The 21,902-nt window shown below is 41.8% G+C and overlaps 2 protein-coding genes across 14 annotated transcripts in view; one reads left to right on the forward strand and one right to left on the reverse strand.

The window, feature by feature from the left end:
• LOC140661493 (uncharacterized) overlaps positions 1-21,902 on the forward strand; it is a 41,752-nt gene that overhangs the window by 12,794 nt on the left and 7,056 nt on the right. For 7 of the 11 annotated variants that reach the window (XR_012045787.1, XM_072883710.1, XM_072883711.1 and 4 more), the window contains exon 4: positions 18,193-20,495. The exons of 3 other annotated variants lie outside the window; for them this stretch is intronic. Coding sequence is in view for 6 of the 8 variants with exons in the window: in XM_072883710.1 (XP_072739811.1) it covers positions 18,193-18,512 (320 nt within the window). In the remaining 2 variants the exon portion in view is untranslated. Of the gene's footprint in view, positions 1-18,192; positions 20,496-21,902 lie in introns of those variants that run through there. One more of the 11 variants, XR_012045788.1, reaches the window with a different exon arrangement.
• TMEM52 (transmembrane protein 52) lies at positions 13,447-18,821 on the reverse strand. 3 transcript variants are annotated; one of them, XM_072883714.1, is made up of 4 exons: positions 18,179-18,821; positions 17,318-17,362; positions 15,143-15,312; positions 13,447-14,471 (listed from the first exon to the last, which is right to left on the reverse strand). In XM_072883714.1, the coding sequence occupies exons 2-4, from the start codon at positions 17,347-17,349 to the stop codon at positions 14,152-14,154; spliced, it is 522 nt and encodes a 173-aa protein (XP_072739815.1). In that variant the 5' UTR covers positions 17,350-17,362; positions 18,179-18,821; the 3' UTR covers positions 13,447-14,151. The 3 variants fall into 3 exon arrangements, with proteins under 3 accessions (XP_072739815.1, XP_072739814.1, XP_072739813.1); XM_072883712.1 differs by having other exon boundaries at positions 13,475-14,471; positions 17,318-17,448; positions 18,179-18,818; XM_072883713.1 differs by lacking the exon at positions 18,179-18,821 and having other exon boundaries at positions 13,473-14,471; positions 17,318-17,448.

A 21,902-nucleotide genomic window follows, 5' to 3' on the forward strand; every position in this document is an offset into this window, starting at 1 on the left:
TGCCAATCCAATAAAACATAAAGACCATTGTATCTTTTGTGACTTCTACCACACCGGTACCAGTAGGGATTTGTATTGGTAATATAACACCAGCAGAACAATCTAGAGAATTGTTGATGCGTCCTATTTTGAGGTTATGGATCCTAGCCTGCAAGTAAGTAAAATTCCCCACTAACTTCAGTGACTCCTGAAAGCTTTAGAACATCCTAGAAAAGATTCAGCATTATGAAAGACTGACATATCAATATGCTATTCAGCACGTAATTAAAAAAATACCAAAAAAATATGGTGACAATTTCAAATAAGTGAACTTACTGCAGTATTTTGAACAGCTCATAGTACTTTTAAAATAGTTTTGTTTCCTTTGAATTTAATATTTTAAAAAAGTAATCAAATGGTTTCATTTCTCCATGTTCCTACCTTTTATTTAATTTTTTAGTCCTATGGATTATAGGCTACCATCATAATGTACCTACAGAGAATTTAGCTTGCAAGGGATTTAAAAAGAACACCTTAGAGAAAATAAAAATCTTGAAAACCAATTCCTATCAGTAACACCTTATAGTATTAGAAGTATAAGAAGTGAAGGTATTTCTCACTATTTAAAACGTGAGTTTCGGTTTTGAGTTTCATTTATTTTTATGATCACATTAGTCAATTTCAGTTTTTGCATCTCCCCATAGTTCTATATTGGTGTTAAATTCTTATAACAAATGTAATACAAATAAAGATGGGTGACATTTTCAGTACTTTTAATAAAACCTCTTTCCACTGCCAAAATTAATGTTAGAGTTGAAGCTAAAAGCACTATGTGGTTTACTAATATGCAGTAGTCAGCAGATATGCATCTAGATACAGCACTACCCTTTGGCATTTGTTATTGATGGCACTGCTAGTTATTATTTATTAATCTCTGTTATTTTGAGCATCTGAATGTGACTGAAACTCAATTATTCTTTTTGTATTCTTTTTTCTTATATGAATAAGCGGGTGACATGGTATGGATTTTAAACACCACTTCCCAAAGCAAGCAATTGCATTTGGCACTGAGGTGACTCCCCTTTTCATGCTTTCAGATTTTGACTTTCTGCCAGCCTTGTGGTAGGCTGCACGTTAGTAACATGTCTCATAAGAAAGCTGTCAAAGCTGTCAAGGGCAGTGTTCTGCTCTATCTGTATGGACTGCATTAGTTTATTTTCAATACTGCACTTGCTCAACCTGTGCTACAGCTAAAACCAGATCGGCGTACTTCTGCCAGCGTATGTACGGCAGTCAGAGAAGTGAGGGGAGATCTTAGGAACAAACAGATTCAGTCCGGGGGGCTAGAAGAGCTATAGCTCTCTGCTTATCCTCCTCCTAGTACAACTACTCAGAATAGTCTGCATTCTGGATCACACACTGAACAGCGATTAGCTGTTTGGGCCTCTCTCCCCTTGCTCATATTGCAGCTGTACGGATGTCTATTCTAGCTATGCTGGTGAAAGGTACTGAAGCAGGTGCTGCTGCTGTTCTTTTCCCCAGCATAGCATGTTCTGTTCTGGAGATAGGTTGGTGATGGAATAAACTACGCTTGGTAGAGCTTAGTCATACACGCTCTGCAAATACAGCATGCTGGTTTTGTTATACCAAGAGAGCATTCTTGCAGGGAATATATACACACCGTACACTCAAGTACTAGTAGCATAGCCACACATCCCAGAGATAGCTCAACAGGCAAATTCCAGAACTGAAAGCATCATAAGCTACATCAGCGTATTGCCGCACTTCAATTTAGCCCTGGTGTACAGTGATTCACTACCATGGCTATATTGCTTCTGTGATCCTAGTGAGGATCTTTGCACGTATACATATATGTACCACAAAGTAGTGCCAGTTTCTACAGACCTAGCTTAGAGGTCTTTAACATTGTGACACACTTTGAACGTCGTCATTTTCCTAGCATACTTAACATGCACTTCCAGAGCTTAGTTACAATGTAGTTTGCATTTTTTTCTACCTATTTCAGCTTGAGGCTCAAACTAATCAGCTGGGCTGGACCTCAGCCTGGAGTCTAGCAAGTTGTTTTTAAAGGACACTGAAGACTAGATGAAAATCTAGGAAGTTAAATTAGCCTATTAAAATTAGTGATAGCTTAGGCATTGACTTGGTCCGGGCCTGGTTCTCCATAGTTTTTCTTACTCTGCAATTGTGGCAAATTTACATTATGGCTAAATTCCCCACTGTCATCAATAAGAGTTTTGCCTAATTCCGTGTGGAAGTGGGATTGAATGTCAGTAAGAGTCACCTTTATCACCCATTTTGATCACATTTGCTTTAGGAACTAGGCGCAGCTTTGTGTGCCATTACAAAATGCAACTCAACAGTTCAGGATATTTCCGCGATTAAGCCTTGTCATGAAGAACCGCTGTCTTCTGCGCTGCCTGTCTTGAACACTTCAGCTGAAGGTATTGAGTATAAATGCAAACCGCTCTTATGGTCATAAGAGTTTTCACTCAGCACAGGCAAGGCTTAAATATGTTCCCTGCTATTCTACATATAAGGAGGTGGAGGAAGGAAATCTGGAGAGGAAGCTGAACTTCCTGTGCCAGAGATTTTATACTGGAGCCTTCCCTGAATTCAAGACAATGTAGCAACAGCTTAACATATGAATCACTAGAACTGCAGCCATGCAGGATTTGAAGAAAGACCCTTCTGCATCCACACCTGCGATTAGAGATTCATGTGTTTCTGTAAATTCACAAAGAACAATATGACTGATTTTTGGACATAGCAGTTGCCTCTTCCATCCCCCACCTCATCTCCAGACTGATAGGAAACTCCCTCGTTTTTTAGTTTCATTTCTCTGAATGTTGTTTCAGACTTGTGAAGTAGCTGATTTGGTACATGGGTAAATGACTGCACAAACTGAGATACAAAAGAAACGGGCACCAAATGGCCATCTTAAAGGACTAGGTCTAAGCAGACAAACAGGGGAGGTGAGAAGTAAGAAAGGCTGTATGTAATAGAACTATCAACTGATTAGGCACATGTACACACTTGCAGTTTTATGTTTTGTAATTATAAATGGATGAAGAAGTCACCAAACTAATCCCACAGATGCTCAAGTTCTCCTGATTTTTTTTCTGTTGTTAAATTATGTTAACATGTGTTACCTAGCATCTTACACATCGATTAAAGGATTAAAGTGTAGAGATTTGGGGGCATAGGTTTTGTACCTACAATAGTGGGATATGTTATGAAATAGAGATGTAGGAATTGATCAGAAACTTTGATTTTTCCTTATTATTATAGCATAGCACTGTGCAGTGGGTTTACAGTATCACTAGCTACAATTCACATAAGAAAACAAGGGCAAATATTTTTTTGTCAATAACGGATGATTTTGATTGAAACCTGTGGGAGGAAGGGCATGCTCTGATGAAATATGGTGTCTTGTTGGTGACAATGAGATAAACTGGAGAAAGGAAAGGAAATCTCTCTTCCTTTTCTGGCCTGGAAGAGCATTATTCCTTATGTTCTTTTTTAATCCAGGCAATTTCCTCTACTTCTAAAGCATGACGTCCCACAGGGGGGGTATTTATATAGCATTGTCCACCCAAAAGCACCATGCAAACCAGTAGGAAGATTGCATTTATTTTTCCTGCGTTCAAGCAGCTCATCCATTTCTGATTAAACAGTTCAGGTAGATGCATCTCCTCTCTCTCCTCTGCTCTTTGTCTGATTTCATCTTGCCAATTTTCTTACCGTTGGGACACAAAGCAGTAGCATACTGAGCTGACCGCTGTAATCACAAGCTTGTGTTGAACTCTCACTATGAGATGATGCAATGTCAATCTAAGTAGTGCAATAAAAAACATTGCATAGGTAGCATCAGCAAAGCCCACAGCCTGCCAGCACAGTCTGAGGAGATAAACAGAGTGATTAGGTATCCAGCTCACGTGATATTTCCCATGGTCTGCTTTATGCAACTGTTTATTCTAGGCCGACATTCAGTAGAAATATACTAAATATTACACTTAAATTCAGGTGAAATTCCTGAATGATTTAGACAAGTTGGACAAAAGATGAGATTAACTGTTTTGATGATTAAGGGATTGAAGCATCCGACATATGAGGAGGGGACAAGAAAGCTGGGGTTCTTTGGCGTCAGGAAGAGAAGGTTCAGGAGAGATCTTATCAATGTGTATAAATACCTGATGGGAAGGCGTAAAGAAGACAGAGACAGACTTTTCTCAATGGGCACCAACTGACAGGGTGAGAAGCAATGGGAACAACCTGAAATATAGGAAATTCCACTCAAACACTCAAAACAACTACTTTTACTCTAAGGGTGGTCAGGCACTAGAACAGGTTGTCCAGAGAGGCAGTGGCATCTCCATCCTTGGAGAATTCAAAGCCAGGGTGGACAGGGCCCTGAGCAAGCTGCTCTAGCTGACCCCCTAGTGAGCAGGACGGTTGGACTAGATGATGTCCAAAGGTCCCTTCCAACCTCTGCGATACTCTAAGTGTTTGCCAATGGAAAATAGAGGCAAAGACATTGGAAGTGGTACGTGTATAGATGCCCAGGATACCTGTGGTAGAAGCTGAAGTCTGTCACACTCCAGGATGCTTCTTGATTGAAGGATAGCCCTTCCCATTACCACAGAATTTTTCTTGAATATTACAGTGAAAATAAGAGAACATATGCTTTTTCACTTCCCATATGGCCCAAGTCAGTTGAATTTCAGTATTTTACAGCAGGTCAGTATTTTACAGCAGGTGTGGGGGACCTTTTATCAAGATGAAAAAGTCTACTCTGTCTGTCCAATTTTGAACTAAGGAATAAAAGTGTATAACGTTTTTTCCTCCAAATAATCTTCCCACAAAATTTAATTGGCTTTATATGTGTTGCCTTCCAGCATCGTGGCTGAACACCCGACATTCACATAGGCCTCTTAGGCTCGCTTGTGCCATCTTGTGGAAGAAGGCAGTTTAGTTGGAATAACAGACGTGGAGGGGCAAGTTCTATAAATACCCATGGTGTATTTAGCTAGCTAACCAGAGGGCCATAAAAATAATCACAGTTATATTGCCTTTAAAAAGAGCTGAAGTGACCTTATGTGCAGTGCAGAACAGCTTCCTTTACCTTCTTCACAGAACACTGGTGTCTCTGACAACTGCCTTCTGACAAGGGATGCAGCCACTTGGCAAGTGCTGTTCAGGGGTAAAAAGGATAGCATTTCTTGCCCCATGGCGCTGAGCAAAGCTTCTTGCCTAGTCTGATCTGATAAATGTGGGGAGGGTGGAAAGCAGACTACAGAGACTTCTGAACTAGACCAAAAGATTACAGATTAGAGAACAAAGGCTGAGTTTCAGCAAGAGAGAAATCAAAGTTATAAAAATAAAGTGCTTGTACAAACTGACAGAGAAGTAGCATTCTTTTTCATGTTTACATGAAAAGGTAAATGTCCTGAGGTGGTATCTCTCAGGACATTTGATCCCCAACAGGTCAGCAATCTTGCAACATAAAAGCTGCTGTCACAAGGCTCCTACCATCATCTCATCAGGCATCTTGCACTGATCCTGGGCCTGCCTCTTAAATTTCCCTCCCCTCTGCCGCTTCTTCCTCTAGTTAGGAATGTTGTAATGATGACTGGATTAGGCACCTGAAGTCCAGAGGCTATTTCTAAATCTCACACTGTTTGTTTTGCCTAACTTTCTTCTCTAGATTCCCCCCCTTAAGAGGGGGAGGGTGCAGGGAGGTTTTTTCCCTGAGCTTCATGTCCCACAAAAAGTTCATCATGCTCTGACTGTGTATCTGCATTTCATTATGACAGTGCAGCCCACGCTCAATGTATTCATCCTCAAAATTCTTTGCAAGATAAGATAGTGGTACAGTCCCCGTTTTACAGACCAGGAACAGCAGCCAGCAGAGACTAAGTGACTTTCCCAGTGTCATATGGGAAATCTGTGGCAGAACAAGTAGCTGAGCTGAGTTTCCCAGGTCAGTACTTCGACCTCAGGACTATACTTCCTTACTTGTGGGAAGGAAGTGGCTTATGCCATAAGTTAGCATGGAAAGAGAAAAAACAATGCACACAGAGCTCAACATCAGGCTCTTATTTTTTGTTTCCTTTTTGAGCTACTTGGGAAAGCAGGGTAAAAAGGTGAGTAACAATTAGGCACTTTAATGCAGATTCAGGAATTTCTAGATTTGAAATAGAAATTGATTTTCTCCTTTCGCCAAGTGCCCAAAGTGAGCTTTGTTAGTCTAAAAAGATGTGAAATATCTTTGAAAGTGTACATTCTTTTCTACAGCCCCCTTTTTTCCTCCATAAGATAAAAAGAACTCTGGCATTTTATATTCTAAATTTTGACTGACCAGAACAAAATGTTTTCCCAGTGATGTGGTTTTGCACCTAAGCTTTTTTTTGTGCATTGGATTTAACCTTAGGATGTAGTATTTCATAAAACATTTATTGTCTTCTCCATTTTTATAGAGCACAATTCCCCTATGATATTTTGTTTTCATGGTCTGCTCTGAACATGATTCAAAGGCTGCTCTCACAGTTTGAATTTTAGTTGTGGGTAAAGGAAAGAACCTCTGCTATTTGCAGCAAAATTAGTAAATGTCTCCCTAAGCAAAAATAGTGCCAACAGGTAAAGATGATTAGAATCAGAGCCAGGAGACAGCTAAGAGCAAGAAACTAGAAAGTGATTTTGAGAGAACTATTCTATTCCGTAAGTGAGCAGGTTTTGTACATGTGTCTGAGTGTCCCACTCATCAGTACTGGCAACAGCAGTGATTCTTTTCCCCTCAAAAAATGCATCTGATAAAGTTGAAATGCAGTTAGAAGACAAACAAACCAAACCTTCTTCTAAGCTATTTGGGGGCAGCAAGGCAGACAAAGGCAGCAACTGCAAGGCAGAAAAAGAAATATTTTTCCTCTGACTCTTACTGTATCCAGACCCTATTGATGCTTCACTCTGGATGCTGCAGGTTTACCACTTAATGCTCGCCAAAGATTATAATGCATTGATTATAAAAGCCATTATAGATGTACCACTTCACTTATATTGTTAACGAGCTTGGCTATAAAGGGATTTGCAACCTGAATTTCATGACAGAGCGAAGGTATAATTTGCTCTGGGCTATAAAGCCTATGAATTATTGAGGCAATTTACTTCCAAGCCTGCATTTTCTTTCCGAGCACAAGTGCTCATGCTGAGTGCATGTGTGTGAGAGAGGACAGAGAGACAGGATGGCAAGCTGCTGACAGTGATGCAAGCACCTTCTCTAGCAGCACATCTCCCCATCATAGGCTCTTTCCCACAGCCAGCAAATAACAATAGAAAACAACTGGCCAAACAATCATTTTGAACAAATGAGAGAAGAAAAATTGCATGCTGAACAGTGTCAAATGAGTACCAAATTCAAATCACAATTAAAAATGCACTTTGGGTAATTACAGAGAGGGGCTTTTCCCTTAGAGATATCACAAAGCTTGTGTGGATATAACCAGACTTGAGTGGATCTAGTGATGGTGAAAAACACTAGACTGACAAATCAGAATTCTTAGATCCTCCATCCAGCTGAGCATATAACCTGCTGTGGGACCAAGCCTCCCACTTGATGTTCTTTTTAAACCTGGTTTCTTATGGAAGTGAGGCTTTGTGATCACACTGCAAATCTGTGCCCTGTCTCCCCTCCTTCCACTCTCCACACCCAGCTAATAGTTTCTGCATCCACTGACCAATTTCAAGCAAGGTGATAGAGAACTGGACGTTTCAGAGATATGAAGCTTCTACATGTTTCATGAAAACAGGAGCTGGGTAGAGAAGGGGGATCTTTTAATAACCCCACTGCAAGAAAGACTCCAGCATGAGCTCACCCTTAGTAGGCACTGGAGAATGCACAAAGAAAGATCTTATGCATGTCCTAACTATAAGGAAAGCTTCTACTGAAGGTTACATATTCTTAAATGTTAGGGAACTTTGTCATAAGATTTAGAAATCTAGAAAACCAGGCTCTGTTACTTCCATTGCTCAAGGAATTCAAAGGGTTGGGTTGTTTGTGGGTTTCAGGGTTTTTTTTCCCCTCCCCAACTATTGGTATTATTTGAATATGGAGAAGATCCCTCTGTGACCAGATTCCCACTATGGTAGGCACTGTGGGAGAATTTCCTGCACCAGAGAACATGTGTCTTAAACACCAGACCGACAGGCTGGGAAAAGAAACAGACATAAGAAAGGAAGTGACTTGATGGAGGTCACCTAACAGACTTCTAAACAGAACACATCTCAATAACACATGCACAGGCAGCTGCAAGCAGATTTCCTTAGCCAGGGAGTAGAATCCTTCAGCATTATAAAGGGGAATCGCTTCAATAGCAATGTTGACAGGAGTTCACACTTTTCAGTGCCTTCCTACAATAGGTGAGAGCAACCTGATAAAACCAATAGTAAAACGTGAGCACTTGCATCAATATGCTGTCAATGTAGCTCTGGTAAGAAAGACGCTGCATTTAAAATCACCAGGTTAACTGTGGTCATCAGCAACCTGTCCAGATTATGGCTTCCAATACCACTAGGACCATTGGAGCTGGTTTAGCGTAAGCAATCCTGAGAAGAGTTTGTAGATTTCTTCAGCGTAGACCAGACTAATCTTTGGCATGTTGTTGCAATAGGCCTTTTCTTACCCCTGCAAGTGGTAAAAGTATTTTTTATGCCAGCTAAGTACCAGGGGACAATCAGTATCATCAATGGATTATTTCTTATTACTCAAAAGGTTAAAGGAAAGGAAACATCCATCACATGTTTTCTCTTCATCTTCTTTTCTGAAATTCCTAGCAAGTATATCTATAATACTTATCTTTTATAATACTTATCTTTTAAAATATGTGGTTTAGGAAGATGCATCCTTTGGACACATTAGACACAGAGCTTGGCCGTGAGCTCTTGTCTCAAGCAGACAGTCAGAAGCAAGTCTTCCAAAAATAGGGCTCTTAGTCTCAAGCTCTTGAAGCCATAAAAGGTGTTCAAGAAGCCCTGTCCCTAGATGACTAACCGCCTAGCCCTCTTCTGCAATATGAAAGGGAGAGTTCATTTTCCATTTGGGGCTGGCACTTAGCAGTAGATTAGGGATCTTCTACCTGAGCAGTCTTGACAGATACTGAGAACATGGCAAGTATATTGCCTTTCTTTGCTGTACCACACCGTAACACCTGCAGCTTCTTTATGTGCCTGTAATATTACTTCTTTTACAGAAATGGCATGAGACTTGTATGAAAAATGTGTTGTGATACACACCTGTCAAAGACAAATGATTTCAAAGTAACCCTCAGCAGATCTAACAATGAGTGAAGTCCTGTTTGGTTAATTGCGTAATTTAAAATTATTTGGACATTCATTTAAAATTATTTAGACATGCTTGAATAATTACCATATTAGAAAGTAATGGGATTTTTTCAATCTGTCCATTTAAATTCACTTCTCTGTTCTGGAAAACTTTTTTTCTTAAAAACCTGTTTAATTATTAAAACATTTTTGAGGTGGAAAAATGTATAGATTAATTCTTTATGAGCAGAAATATGCTGATCCTGGATCTTCCAGAAAGGCTGTTCTATACTACCACCAGGGATAGCACATTTCTCATGAAAGGCTTCTGGTTTAGACATTCACAGTTTAGACGACTGTAGCACTAATAAATAGTATCAGTTATAGTGTCTTGTTTTGAAACTCCAGAGTACTTTAAAAACTGGCTATAAGAAATACATCCATAGGGATCACCTCACTTCCCACCGATATACACCCACGTCTGGATGCTATTTGGTGGCTCTTAAAGAGCCTACGGCAACACCGTACAAGATTTCTGACCAGAACTTCAGACGTGTCATACCCGTTTGGAAATACAAGAGGGAAGGTGTATGTGGCAAAGAGAAATAAAACTGAAGTAAACCAGGCTCTTTTTCTGCAGCAGAATCTCATTTTGTTTCCTCTGACTTTAACAGTGCAGAATCCAAGTCTAAAGGCAAACTAACCATTTGCATTCCAAATACTTTCACTGACAAACTAGGGACCCAGTCATCATACCTGGTAAGAACAAGTAAAGGTTAAGAATAGTCCTATCCCTCCTTTCCCCTTTACATGCTCAGTAGAATAGGCACGAAGGAACACCATGTCCGTCTAGGCTGGGAGCTTTTGAAAGCATCCCACTTGCTGTTTAAGCCTCATCAAGAGCATCGACAACAACAAAAAATTTTCTAGGATTATAAAGTCAGATCCCACACCGAGAGGTAAACAGAGCTTCGCAGAACACAAAGCAAAAGTCAAAAGAGAAACTTTTATGGAAAACAGCAGTAGAAATGAAGACAGAGCATTAATCTCCATGCCATATTTTTGGATTGGGTTAGTGAGTTTTAAAACATCAGTTGCAACAAAGAAGTTCATTTTAACTTACCATGCAGTAGGGTTAGGAGCTTTTAGTGTCCTTTTCCTAGTCATATTGCAAAAATGCACGCTGAGTAGAAGCTGGCTACTAAGCCTGTTTTTATAGACTTTAACAACAAGAAAGTCTGTCTTTCTCTGACTTGCCCAATTAAACAGAAAAGACCCAGGTGATCAATGGACACACTTCTCCATTCTATTTCCTGCTATTTAGCATTATGTAAGGCATATGGGAGCAACATTTTCAAGCTGTTGCTTGTGTAGACCAGGATTCAGGAGACTGCCCTTTTAATTACTTTTTTCTGACATTAGTTCATTAAGGGGTCATTTTCTCTCACTGTGTTCCCACACACAACAGTGATTCTAATTGATGAACTGGACTTTCTACACAAATATAAACTGTTCTCAAGATGGGAAGAGAGCTCTTTGTTTGCTGCAGGAATTTAAACAGAATTTGTAAATCCCCTAGTCACGATCTTTTCTGTCTGGAGGGATATAACTTCTGCTATGCTATTGAGCTGAAGAAACCTGTTAAGTGGAGATGAAAATAACAAACAGTTGTGGGGGTAATCTGCCTCCTCAAAGACGGAGAGCCAGGGACAGCTTTGATTATCAGTTTTCTGTGAGAGGATTCAGATGATTTTGATAAAGGGCTGAGACATCACTATTGAAAACATTGTGAGGAGTAAACTGAGCTGCTTTTGATGTGCAAAGAAAATTCTGTGTTCCTGCAGGCTGATTAGGTCAGTAGTTTATGTTAACAAATAGTTTATGTTTGAATTAATGAACCATGTTACAAGGCAAGAGCCTGGGCAAAACACAAGACTTTTCCTTAGCTGTTAGAAAGAAAACACCAGATTACGTCCTTCTTCGTAGGAAGTCAGGGAAAAAACTAAGTGCTTTATTCACTATGCTGTGTCAAACGACACTTGCTTCGTACATACACAGACGGAAACTCAGCTCCTGCAGCGTTACTCCCTCTTTGCCTACTCTGTTCCTTCGTAAAGAAGAGGCAAGTCCAGTTCTTTTCTTTTAGTCTGGAGAATGACTTGTGGAAGTATGCAATTCAGCGACAAATTACTGCAGGGCAATTCTAACTAGGCTAGACTGGCAAGAGAGGTGCTCTAGAGTGAGACAGGCTTTTCTATTAATCCAGGCAGTAACAAGAGTCAGGCCTGATTTGTAAGCACTCCCTGGGCATTTAGGGTTTTGACTGGGGTCTTGCAGTTAGAACTATCATCCCCTATAACCAAATGGAAACAGATCTCTCTGCAGCTTGGTAGACAGTCTGTCAGGTACTGCTGACAATTCACAAGACAGAAGCGTTGTGCAGGCAAAAGCATGAAGGGAAGGGAAGTCAAACCGTTGTGATTATTCCCCCGACCTCCTCAAGCAAGCTCAGTCCTTGCACTGCAGAGTAATCTCTGAAGAACTGAGCAAAACGGAGCCTTAGAAGCGCCCTCGCCTCTTTACAACACTACGAGCTCGTCTCTTACAAAGCTGTTCCCAGTGGTGATATAATGCAATACCCTGAAAAGTGAAGGACTGCCCTCTTGTGTCAGTCACTATTCTTTCATTTGTCTGCTTTTATATTCCTGTTTCTATTAGTGAGTGAGCACGCAGCCATTTCCCTCCAACAGATATTTCTTCTTTGGAAAGGCATAGGATTTGTTTCTGAGTACTATTCTGATGGAAAAGTTCAATAAATAAAAATACATCTACTGTATTTGTGACTTGGAGACACCCAGGACTGGGCATATATTGCTCTTCCAGCTAGAGACATCCAAACAGCAACACTGGCTTATGCCTCATCTCCATCTTGACGCAGAAAAAGAAGGCAGAGGAGAGAATAAAACAGGAGAAGTATAATTAAGAAGGACAGAGAAGAGACAGAAGAGAAGCAGATTTATTAAACCAATCTTTCCCTGCAACCCTCATAGTAAGCTATACGCAAGTTAAATATAGAACCAACGCTTCTCTAGGGAGCCGGACTCACGAACAGCTCACACACCATGAATGTGCAGCAGAGATTCTACTCTCAGTCCTGATGGCTGGCAGAGAGATCTTCCTTTTTAAATCATTAGTGCTCATTTCCAGGGTAGTTCTTGCAGTAATGGTTATCAGAGAAGTCTTCTAAAAGCTGTGCAAGATTTTGTGCCCACCACTTCTACTGCTTATTAATGACAGACACCTCAATATTTGCAGAAGGTAGCCCCTTTTCACAGCTACCAAAGCAACTTCAGCAAAAATGAAGACCATCAGTCATATTCTTGTTAGTAGAAGGTCAGCCAACATTAACTCTGACCTAGAACTCCACGCTTGATGTTACATTCGTTAACAGCACCTAGTGCTTGTGCTTTCATTTCTGCTCTTACCCCGTAGATAATCCCATAGCAATGAACAATCCTGTAGATCACTCATGTTCTTAAAGGTAGCCAAATTAGCACCTTGCTAAAGTGGATTCAAAGAAAATCACTACTCAGGAGTGGACAAAATTCATACTATTTGGAATATGGGAGGGACAAGAAAGGGAAAGAGCCGTCATTTAAAAAAAGGCCTCTCATAGCCCGTATTTTTGTTTGGGCTGAGACCGTTGTAATCAACTCCAAGCTCCCAGTTTTAAAATGATGCATAGCAGTTATCCTTGCTATCAGTACTTCATGAAGAATCACCCCTAAAGCGTAATTTCTTTGGACTATTGCTCAGCCTGTACTATGGTATTTTGTATTTACAACTTATTCTAGATGGCACAGCTAGAGCATGCTTTGTTTCATCCTGCACATTACTGAGCTCATCTACATACTAAACTGGCGAAAGCTGCCAGGAATCTTTGATTTTTTCTTTTCTATATTGACTGAGACCCTGACACCTGAGCAGATAACAAAGTATAAAGGCATCTTTGAAATATTTGATGAATATTTGAAACACATTAGTAATACTTAACCATGTGTCCAAGTGTCTCTTTGAGACTAATTTGTACTTTAACTGGCAAAAATAAGTAGTAAAAGGATCCCAACCAAAAACCAGCTCATCCTAAAAATAGAAGCTTAAAGATTTAAAAAACCTCAAAACCAATCCCTTCAGGTCTCATGACCAACAACAACAAAGAAGTACCTTTCCTCATCTGTCTCATTCCCTGTCTCCAGTTGTGAAACATAACATAATGCATTTCCCTTCACACACTTTCCTGTCCTTGTTTCCCATCTTCCTGCAGTTTAAGGAACCCGTGCCATTAGGTAGCAATTTGCACTCCAGCAATTTGCTGGACAGTTAACGTTCTCAAAAGAAGAGAAAGTACAGAGGCTATTCAGTGTGACATGCTAGGATTCCCCTTTCAACTCCAGATTGGGAAGTTTCTGTTCTGGAACAACAATTTGCTGTTTGTACTGTTCTGACTCTTCATGCGTGTTCCCAAGACGGCAAAATTCCCCTGACCTTTTTTATTGCCATATGCTGGACACAAGGAATATTTTTTTTTAATCAGATGAACAAGCATTCATGTCCCACTTTTATAGGCATTTTTAAAGTGCTGCCCTTCATTTCATATCCTTGAAGAAGCTTTACCAGGAGATTACAGCAGTCACAGGAAACATTTCTTCTAACTGACAAATCATTACAAGGGCAGGAGAGGAAACATCTTTCCATCATAACCTGCCGATTGAACCAAACTCTTCATGTCTTCTTTAACTCTTACAGTCCTTCCCTTAACTCCCCATCTGAAATGAGTCAGAGTTGCAGCTGTCCTTGTGTTGCATCTTCTGAATTTTCTGCATTTGCCTGTGTTGCTGGATCTCTGTGGACTGTATCAGGTGAATAATGGATGGGACTCAGCCCACCTGGTGTCACCCATCCAGGGACGTCATTGAGTTTCTGGCTTATCTGTGCTACTTCAATGTATTGTTTACCCATTTGGACAGCTTCATCATAAGAAGGTGGCAAGTCCATTGCATAGAGACTGTAAGCTGGAGGGGACACGGTGTTCTTATCCATATCCACGAATATCAAATGAATAGGCACACTTAGAGGGTACTGCAACGAGCTATATGCTGTGAAGAAAAGGAATTTAAAAAAGAAATTAAACACTTGCATGGAACGCTGAGATATAAAGGGCTAATCCTGCTTTTCTCCAAGAAATTATGGACTCATTTTTGTCGTGTCAGAACATATGCACTGTATACTAAAAGCCATCAGTATAAAATTACCCATGATGGAATCTATACATTCTCCAAAGGAAAGCAGTCAGAAGAGAAAACATCTCTGCATATCACCATCCAGTAATTACTGTGAAATACCTGACATAGTACACGTATGTTCTAACAGAGGCAGTTTCAGTTGGGTTCCTACATGAACAGCTGTGAACAATTCCTCACATTGGAGATAACATTGTCTGGAATAGTTGGACAGTGAGGTGGGCAGAAAAGTTTAAAAAATAAGGGAATGGCAATAAGAACAGATGTGGGAGACGAGACGTAAGAGGTTAATGCACCATGGACTTTATTTTAACCTCTACAGCATTAAATCCTATTTGTCTTCTGCACTCACTTACTGTGTTGCCCTGATGACCTTCCTTTCTCTCTCTTGCCCACCCTATGGGGCTGAAAGTTGTTCTGGGAGTACATCAGAAAGTCCCCGTTATTGCAAGGGCTAGACACAGAATTCTAGGCACACATTCAATAGCAAAGCACTGTTGAATAGCTGACTCCCAGAGGATACTTACAGGTCACTGTGCTATGGGCAGTGCTGTCACTGTCAATAGCAGTAACTGTCAAATCATAAGGGTGCCTAGAGAAGGTCTCAACTGGAGGCCTCTTCTTCCGGCAGCAGAGTTTGATGCAGCTTGCTGTGATCCCACAGAGCAGGAGCAGGAACACAGTCAGCAAGATTAACCTTAGAGAAGGAGGGAGAATACCATCATTTCATTGCTTATGTTCTGCTTCTTCCAGAGCTGAACATAATTTCACTCTAAATGGGTGAAGACAGGCCAAACCTCCTAGGTTTAGTTCTGAATGGGTGCTGGATCCTGAATTAGAAAGTTGGATCACAAACACTTAATCACAAGTTGAAGTACTACTGACCATCGGTACAATCCCTTCTGGCTCACAGATGCCATGTTCATTCTCTTTGTATTTTTACCTTTTATGCAGTGAGAATGGCTCCGCTTTCAACAGTAAGAGTGGGTATGTACTTGGAGGGAAATACAAGTACAAACTTTCACAAGTCTAGGACCTATATTTATAAATTAGCACAGAAATTATATTTTGCAGTATGTCTTGAAAATGCAATTCTATCTCTAGCTATTGTTTAACAAAGTTTATTGTTTAACAATTCGTCGTGTACGTAGGTCGACATGCTAGCGTTTCAGGTTCTCCTCTCAGTTGAAACTCTACCTTCCCGCCCCCCAATTTCTCAAATGAATCCACTCTTCTCATGAGCCAGGTGAGCAGTAAGACATGCCATGAAAAGATGAGGTAATAAGAAATGCTTGAAAGTCCTGTAAAGAAGTAGGTCCAAGGACAAAGCTGAGGTACATTCATTAGTGCCTTAGGAATTACTGTGTGACAGATCATGCTCCTGAATTTCTTGTTAGGATTGTATTCCACCCTAAATATGTATAAAAATGGCCTCAGTAGCATTCTATTCTTTTTTTCAAACCAAAGGTAGTGGTTTGAAAAGCTTGATTCTTATTGCCCATAAGAATCATCATTCCAAAATAAATATTTCTTTAGTAACTGCTTTATTTTGTTTTAACAAGAGTATATTTCTGTCTGTATGAGAGTCAGATACACACAAAGACTACACTATAAAGGTTGGATTTGAGTGCCTCAAACTTCCACAAATTTCATGCATTTTCTTGGAAATTACTGTTTTAGAAAAATGCTTTCAGGCAACTTAAAACAGTGTATAAGAACGTGCTGCCCTGCTGGAACTTTGCAATGAAACATTCCTCCAGGGCGAGGAGTATTACCTCATGGCTACCCAGTCAGTATTTCCTGACACTCCACGAGCTGCATGCTAGTGTGTTCTGTGAAATCACCGTGCCTTCGTATGCTGCTGCCCTCTGATGAAGGCAGGAATCACCTCGGTAGAGGCATCTTGGCAGTGTAAATCTCAGCACTAGCTCATTAGCTTTCACAATTTCAGCGCTGCCTAATTACAGAAGCCTTCTTAAAGTATTTAATGTAACTGCATATTGTTAAACAGTTCTATGTATCAGCACATTCTAAGAAAGCAAAGAATATCAACCAAAATTAGTCCAGACTGAATGACAGCTAAAAGTAACCAACTCACTCTACGTGCTGCCATCAAAGTTAATACACTGACAGAACGCAAACTATAATAATAATGTTAGGATACCTATAATGCACGTTAGGCAAAAAATGAATCCACTTGTGACAAGAGCTTACCCTTTTACTTATCGCTATTTTCCCCCTTTCAGTCATTCAGGCAGCCAGTAAACAGGCTTGTAATCAGCTTGAGTTCAGAATGAAAGCGCAACACTACAAGCTAACAACCTCGTCCCACGAAAGGGAGAGCGCTGAGGGCTGTGCGTTAGGCAGCGCAGTGCCGGGCCCCAAGAAGCCCATGCTGTGTGGCTGCCACTGCGTTCAGCAAAGTTGTCTATTTAGGAAGAACAAACAAGCCCTACGGTTCAACTGCAGTGCACTCGGAAAGGAAAGATGACACATCCCTAGACGAATGCTGTACCCTGCCTGACACCTTATCTCCCCTGTGGTCTCATCTGTAATATATTCCACTGGTAGCTTTCGTAAAACCGAGGAGAAACCCTTTCCTCCATCCTGTCTGAGAAGAGTGTTTCCATTGCCTTACTACAACTACTGTTCATAATAACTTTCAAATTATTCTGGGTTAGTAAGATTAATAATGAACTTACCAGACATACCACAGACTTGTCCAATTAGACATGTTCTGAGGGCATCTGTGAAGGAAGGTAGGTGATTCACTGATTTAAATATCTACCGTCAAACAGTGAATGTATGACAGGGAATAAATTTCACACGATTTCTGAGGTGAAAAAGGGAAAGCAATCAGTAAGAGCACGGAGCAAAAACCCTTTAGATTTAGTTTCAGAGGACTGTTCTTCATAGTTGTAACATGCAAATAATCCTGCTGTAAAAGCTGGCTTCTGAGTCGATAAGTGTTTTACAAAGTGGTACTTTACTGTTGCTTAGGAGAGAGAACTACACAGGTGGATTCTAGAGAAACCTATCACAGAGTTACTTAAAGTTAACTGGGATGAGGTACCTAATACCATAGGCCTGTCTGAAAACACCAGCCTAAGACAACTGCCTACTTTACCCAGTTACTTTTAAATTACTTTTTCATAGCTCCAATACAGCCAGAAATGGGTTTTTTTCAGATCGACTTACAGTACAAAAAGAGAACAGCTTCTATTACATTTCAGGGGTGCAGCTGCAGTATTGTACACAGTGAATTGCATGCAGTGGCTTTCATGTAACAGAACAAGGCTTTTGGCCACAGAAGAGAACCTGCAGACTGACTTTTCAGAAGGTGACATTTCAGAGTCATTTTGAAAGAGAGGATCATTCACCTTAGTCTACAGAGCAAGGCCAGCCAAGTCAAATTTTTAAGTTGGTAACGATCTTAGAGATACAAAAAGCAGCAGTACGGGATGGCTGCCAGTAAGTCATCATTCTGAGCTGATAACGTCACTCGATCACGACGGGAGCAGGTTTGATAAGAGACATTTGAAAATTGTTGATTACTCACTGACCAGAGTTCTTGCAGCTATTCTCAGAAGAACAGAGCGGTGCCTGGGAAAGGGGAAAAAAAAGAAGCGGATGAGCAGGTGGCCCAACGAGGAGCACCTCGCTGGCCCGAGGCATCTGCTCAGCAGCGCCCAGCGCCGGGCGCCTGAGCTCCCGCCGCCGCCGCCGCCGCGGCGAGCTCCCGAGGCCCGGCCGCCGCAGCCTGCGCGCAGCAGCCGCCGTTTCTTCGAGGACAAGCGGGGGAGCGGCGAGCCTCTGACGGCGGACGCCCGAGCCTTCGGGGAGCCCGCGGTCTGCGCCCCGAGCGTGGGGCCGCCTCCGGCGGAGGCCGCTGAATAAATAACGGCCAATTATCACGCGGGGTGCCGTGACCAAGCCAGCGATGCCGTGGCCCGGCGGCGGCGGAGGCGGCGGCAGAGGTGCGGCCCGGCGGGGGCGAGCGCCAGGCAGGGCCCTCCCCGCCGCCGCCGCCCCGGGCCCCCGCGCTCGGCTGGGCTGGGCTGGGCTGGGCTGGGTTCGGCTGGGCTGGGCTGGGCTGGGCCGGGCCGGGCTGGGCTCCTCCGCCCGTCGTCCCGCCGCTCGGGAAGCAGAGCCGCCGTCGGCGCGGCGCCCGGCCGGTCTCGCCGGGGGACGGCGCTAACCCGCCTGCCCCAGCGCCCGCTCCGAAGGGCCCGGCCCGCCCGGCGGGGAGGGTGCCGGGGCGAGGCGGGGCAGAGCCTGCCGGCGGCCGCCAAGCCGGGAGGGCGGTACGGGGGGAGGCAGCGTGGAGAGCTGAAACCTCGGCTTCCAGAGGTTTCCCTGAAGCGGCCTGGGACTGGTGCCCAGCGCTCCTCCTCAGAGAAGATAAGCGATCAGGTATGCCAGCAGGTGAACACGCACCCTGTGCCGATGCAGCGTCAGAGAGATTTTGAAGGAGAAATGAAAAAGAAATGAGAAACTAGGTATGAAAACTATTAGAAAGAAACAAAGGTTTGGAAAAGCAGATCACCTTCCTTTTTAAAAATAGTCTCGTTGAAACACACGAAACATGACTGAAAAGGTATTGACTGCTCTCTGAAGATCAGTTTGCTCCAAAATAATTTAACTATGATGTCCGACGTTTCAAATGTAGAAATTCAATTAAAACATCTGCATGTTGTTTTATGGTTATCTTGCACACCATTATCCTAAACCACTAGTGTTGATGGTCTTTGGTAGAAATTTCATGGAGAAATGTGTCATTGCTGTGATTATACTGATCCTTACAGCAATTTGGCCCATCTTTAAATGACAGCTTTCCTGCACTTCTCTTCAGGGTGAACTCTAGCTATTTTAATAGGATCGTAGGTAGCCCCTAGTGTTATAAAGCTCCCCAAACCCTGATAGTAGTTAGTTAGGACTTGCTACAAGTTACAGCAGTCTTACCGACACCAGAGAAGAACAAAACATGTGCCAAAGCTCAACCATATCCACCATATGAATGAGCAAGGATTATTTCTGCTTCAGAGCAGAAGGTGACTTAAAGGTCGGACACCTTTGAAGCACTAATATAGCAGAGGCCAGTTACATGGCAAAAAAAGATGTTAGTGAACGTAAGAGATGCTCAGAATCAGGGTGATCATGACACATGACAGGGGAAGCAACAAAGACATCCAGAGCTGAAAAGCAGGGGAGCTAATTAATGAATTATAAGATTTCAACTGGAGAAGGGGAAGATCAACTAAAAGAATGGCATTTTGACACAGCTGGTGGGGGCCCTGATATCCTCAGAGGTGTGTATGTGGGTGCATATATAAAAGCTCCTCCAGTAATGAAAATGGAACAAAATACAAGGATTTTTTTTTTTGAGATTTTAATGCAACAGAAAGAGAATATATTTGGACTTGGATTGCCAGAGGTTTCTTCTATAAGAAGCATGGATAAGCTCCAATACGCCGGGGGCAATCATGCCATTGGGAGCAACAGTGGACACCATAGCTTGGAAATACCGGTTCAATGGACTGTTCTCCAGATGACATTCACTACTTTTGCTCCATAAGGCTCAAAACCAGTGTTTCAAGGCTCAGTAATGGCATGTGGCATACTGACTAAAGTATTTTCCTACAGGACTGCTCAGGGTCATGGGATCATTACTCATTTAGGAAAAGCTGCATCCGTTAAGTGTGAAGCAATCTCTGAAGTCACTGGATAAGCAGAACATGTATTAATAAAATGTGTGTGACACTAGTACTTATTCTCTCACTTCCTTTCTGTTTTAGGAATGAGCTAGATAGAGCTTTTAAGGACTGTAAAGGTCATGCATGGATGTTAATTGGTTTCTTATTAAACTAGAACTGCATCAGAGTCAAGTAGTATATGTTTGCATTTAGATCCAGATCTGAAAGCACAAGAGTTCATGTCCAGCCACCCAAGAGTGATCACAGTTGCAAATCTCAGTCTGAAAGCGTGATGCTCAGAAGCGCAGTTAGAGGAGCAGAAAACTTAAGCTTCTGGGAAACTTAGATGTATTTCTGAGGTTACATTTTCCATATTATCCTCACAATAAGGGCTCCATCCCTAGCAGGCAACGGCCTGGGCGGGCAGGCGTACACCCATGCCTATCAGAGTCCTATAATATGGAGACAGAAAGATCAGATTACATGTTTAGAATCTCCTGGGAATTTTAATACCAAATGTGCTATGATTGTTGATAACCTGCTTTGGAAGCACAGTACTGAACAGTATTTTTTTCTTCTTCAAGAGGTTAACTTGCATGAAGGCTAGAGCTGCTGTGTAGAGCTTCTTCTGGTAGTTGTGAACTTGGCATTAAGTCATGCAAGTAGAATGCAATAGCGCGCTCAGCTACGTCCTCGCAGAATTATCTACAAACTCACTATTTCTAGTTCAGCTTGGTGTGTCTAAACTAGCAGGAGAATTGTTTCCAGCAGTCAGTCATCTCAGTCAATTTTCTGTTTCCTGTATCAGAGAAAGACCAAGAAGGCATTTTCATATACATTATACATAAGAACTCTTTCGGTAGGAACATCCAGACAGAATCCTAAATTTTCCGTAATCTGACAGCGTGCATCTTGGATCATTGCAAATTTGCATTGTGAAGCTTCTAAAGAGGCTCAGCACCAATTAAAACTATAGCAAAAGTAGCTATGTTAATCTAAATGAAATTATTTTAGTTATTTCTGTTTTAGAAGCCAGATCTATCATTGAATCCTTGGCTTGCTTGCTCAATAGCCACGCACATGTTTTAGGCAAGTGAAGAGTCCCAGTGATGAAACAGCGTACAGCTGTCACAGGGTTTAGGCACGGACTTTTCCACTTCAGTCAGCTTGGTCAAAGGAACAAGCTCAGTCAGATGTCTAGGAAGGGAAGCCTATTTGCTCCACTCTCCTATAGATGGGTAGACTTCATTTAAATGCTAAATCAAGCCCAAGAATTGCAGCAAATATATCAGAGGATGAGTTGTTGCTTTCTGGGAAGGGTCCCACTGTTTTCTATCCCTTGGTGAAACGTGGAAATTCTCATTTGAATGACAGCCGAACACCCAAGGGCTACATTTTGCAGAAAAAGTAACTGTGCTTTTCCTCTTTAAGTTTTAGTTGTGTTCCAGATGAAGCAGCATCGTCAGCATGCCTGCGTTAAGTTTCACAATGGATCTGCTTTCCCACATCAGACGATTTGGTTTTTTTGTTTCGCATCAGCTGGTCTCTCTCATTGCTCAGGTATTGCTTCACACAAGAGCTGGGCACATTGAGC

The sequence above is a fragment of the Ciconia boyciana genome, chromosome 19 (assembly GCF_034638445.1).
Source record: "Ciconia boyciana chromosome 19, ASM3463844v1, whole genome shotgun sequence".
Classification (NCBI taxonomy): Eukaryota; Metazoa; Chordata; class Aves; order Ciconiiformes; family Ciconiidae; genus Ciconia; species Ciconia boyciana.

Bases quoted from the DNA above. Each gene is read 5' to 3' on its own strand.
- TMEM52 (XM_072883714.1), bottom strand. From the start codon at position 17,349: ATGTCTAATTGGACAAGTCTGTGGTATGTCTG. The intron at 15,313-17,317 runs GTAAGTTCATTA...TCCTTCTCTAAG, and splicing joins ACAAGTCTGTGGTATGTCTG to GTTAATCTTGCTGACTGTGT. The intron at 14,472-15,142 runs GTAAGTATCCTC...TTTTCTTCACAG, and splicing joins TGCCCATAGCACAGTGACCT to CATATAGCTCGTTGCAGTAC.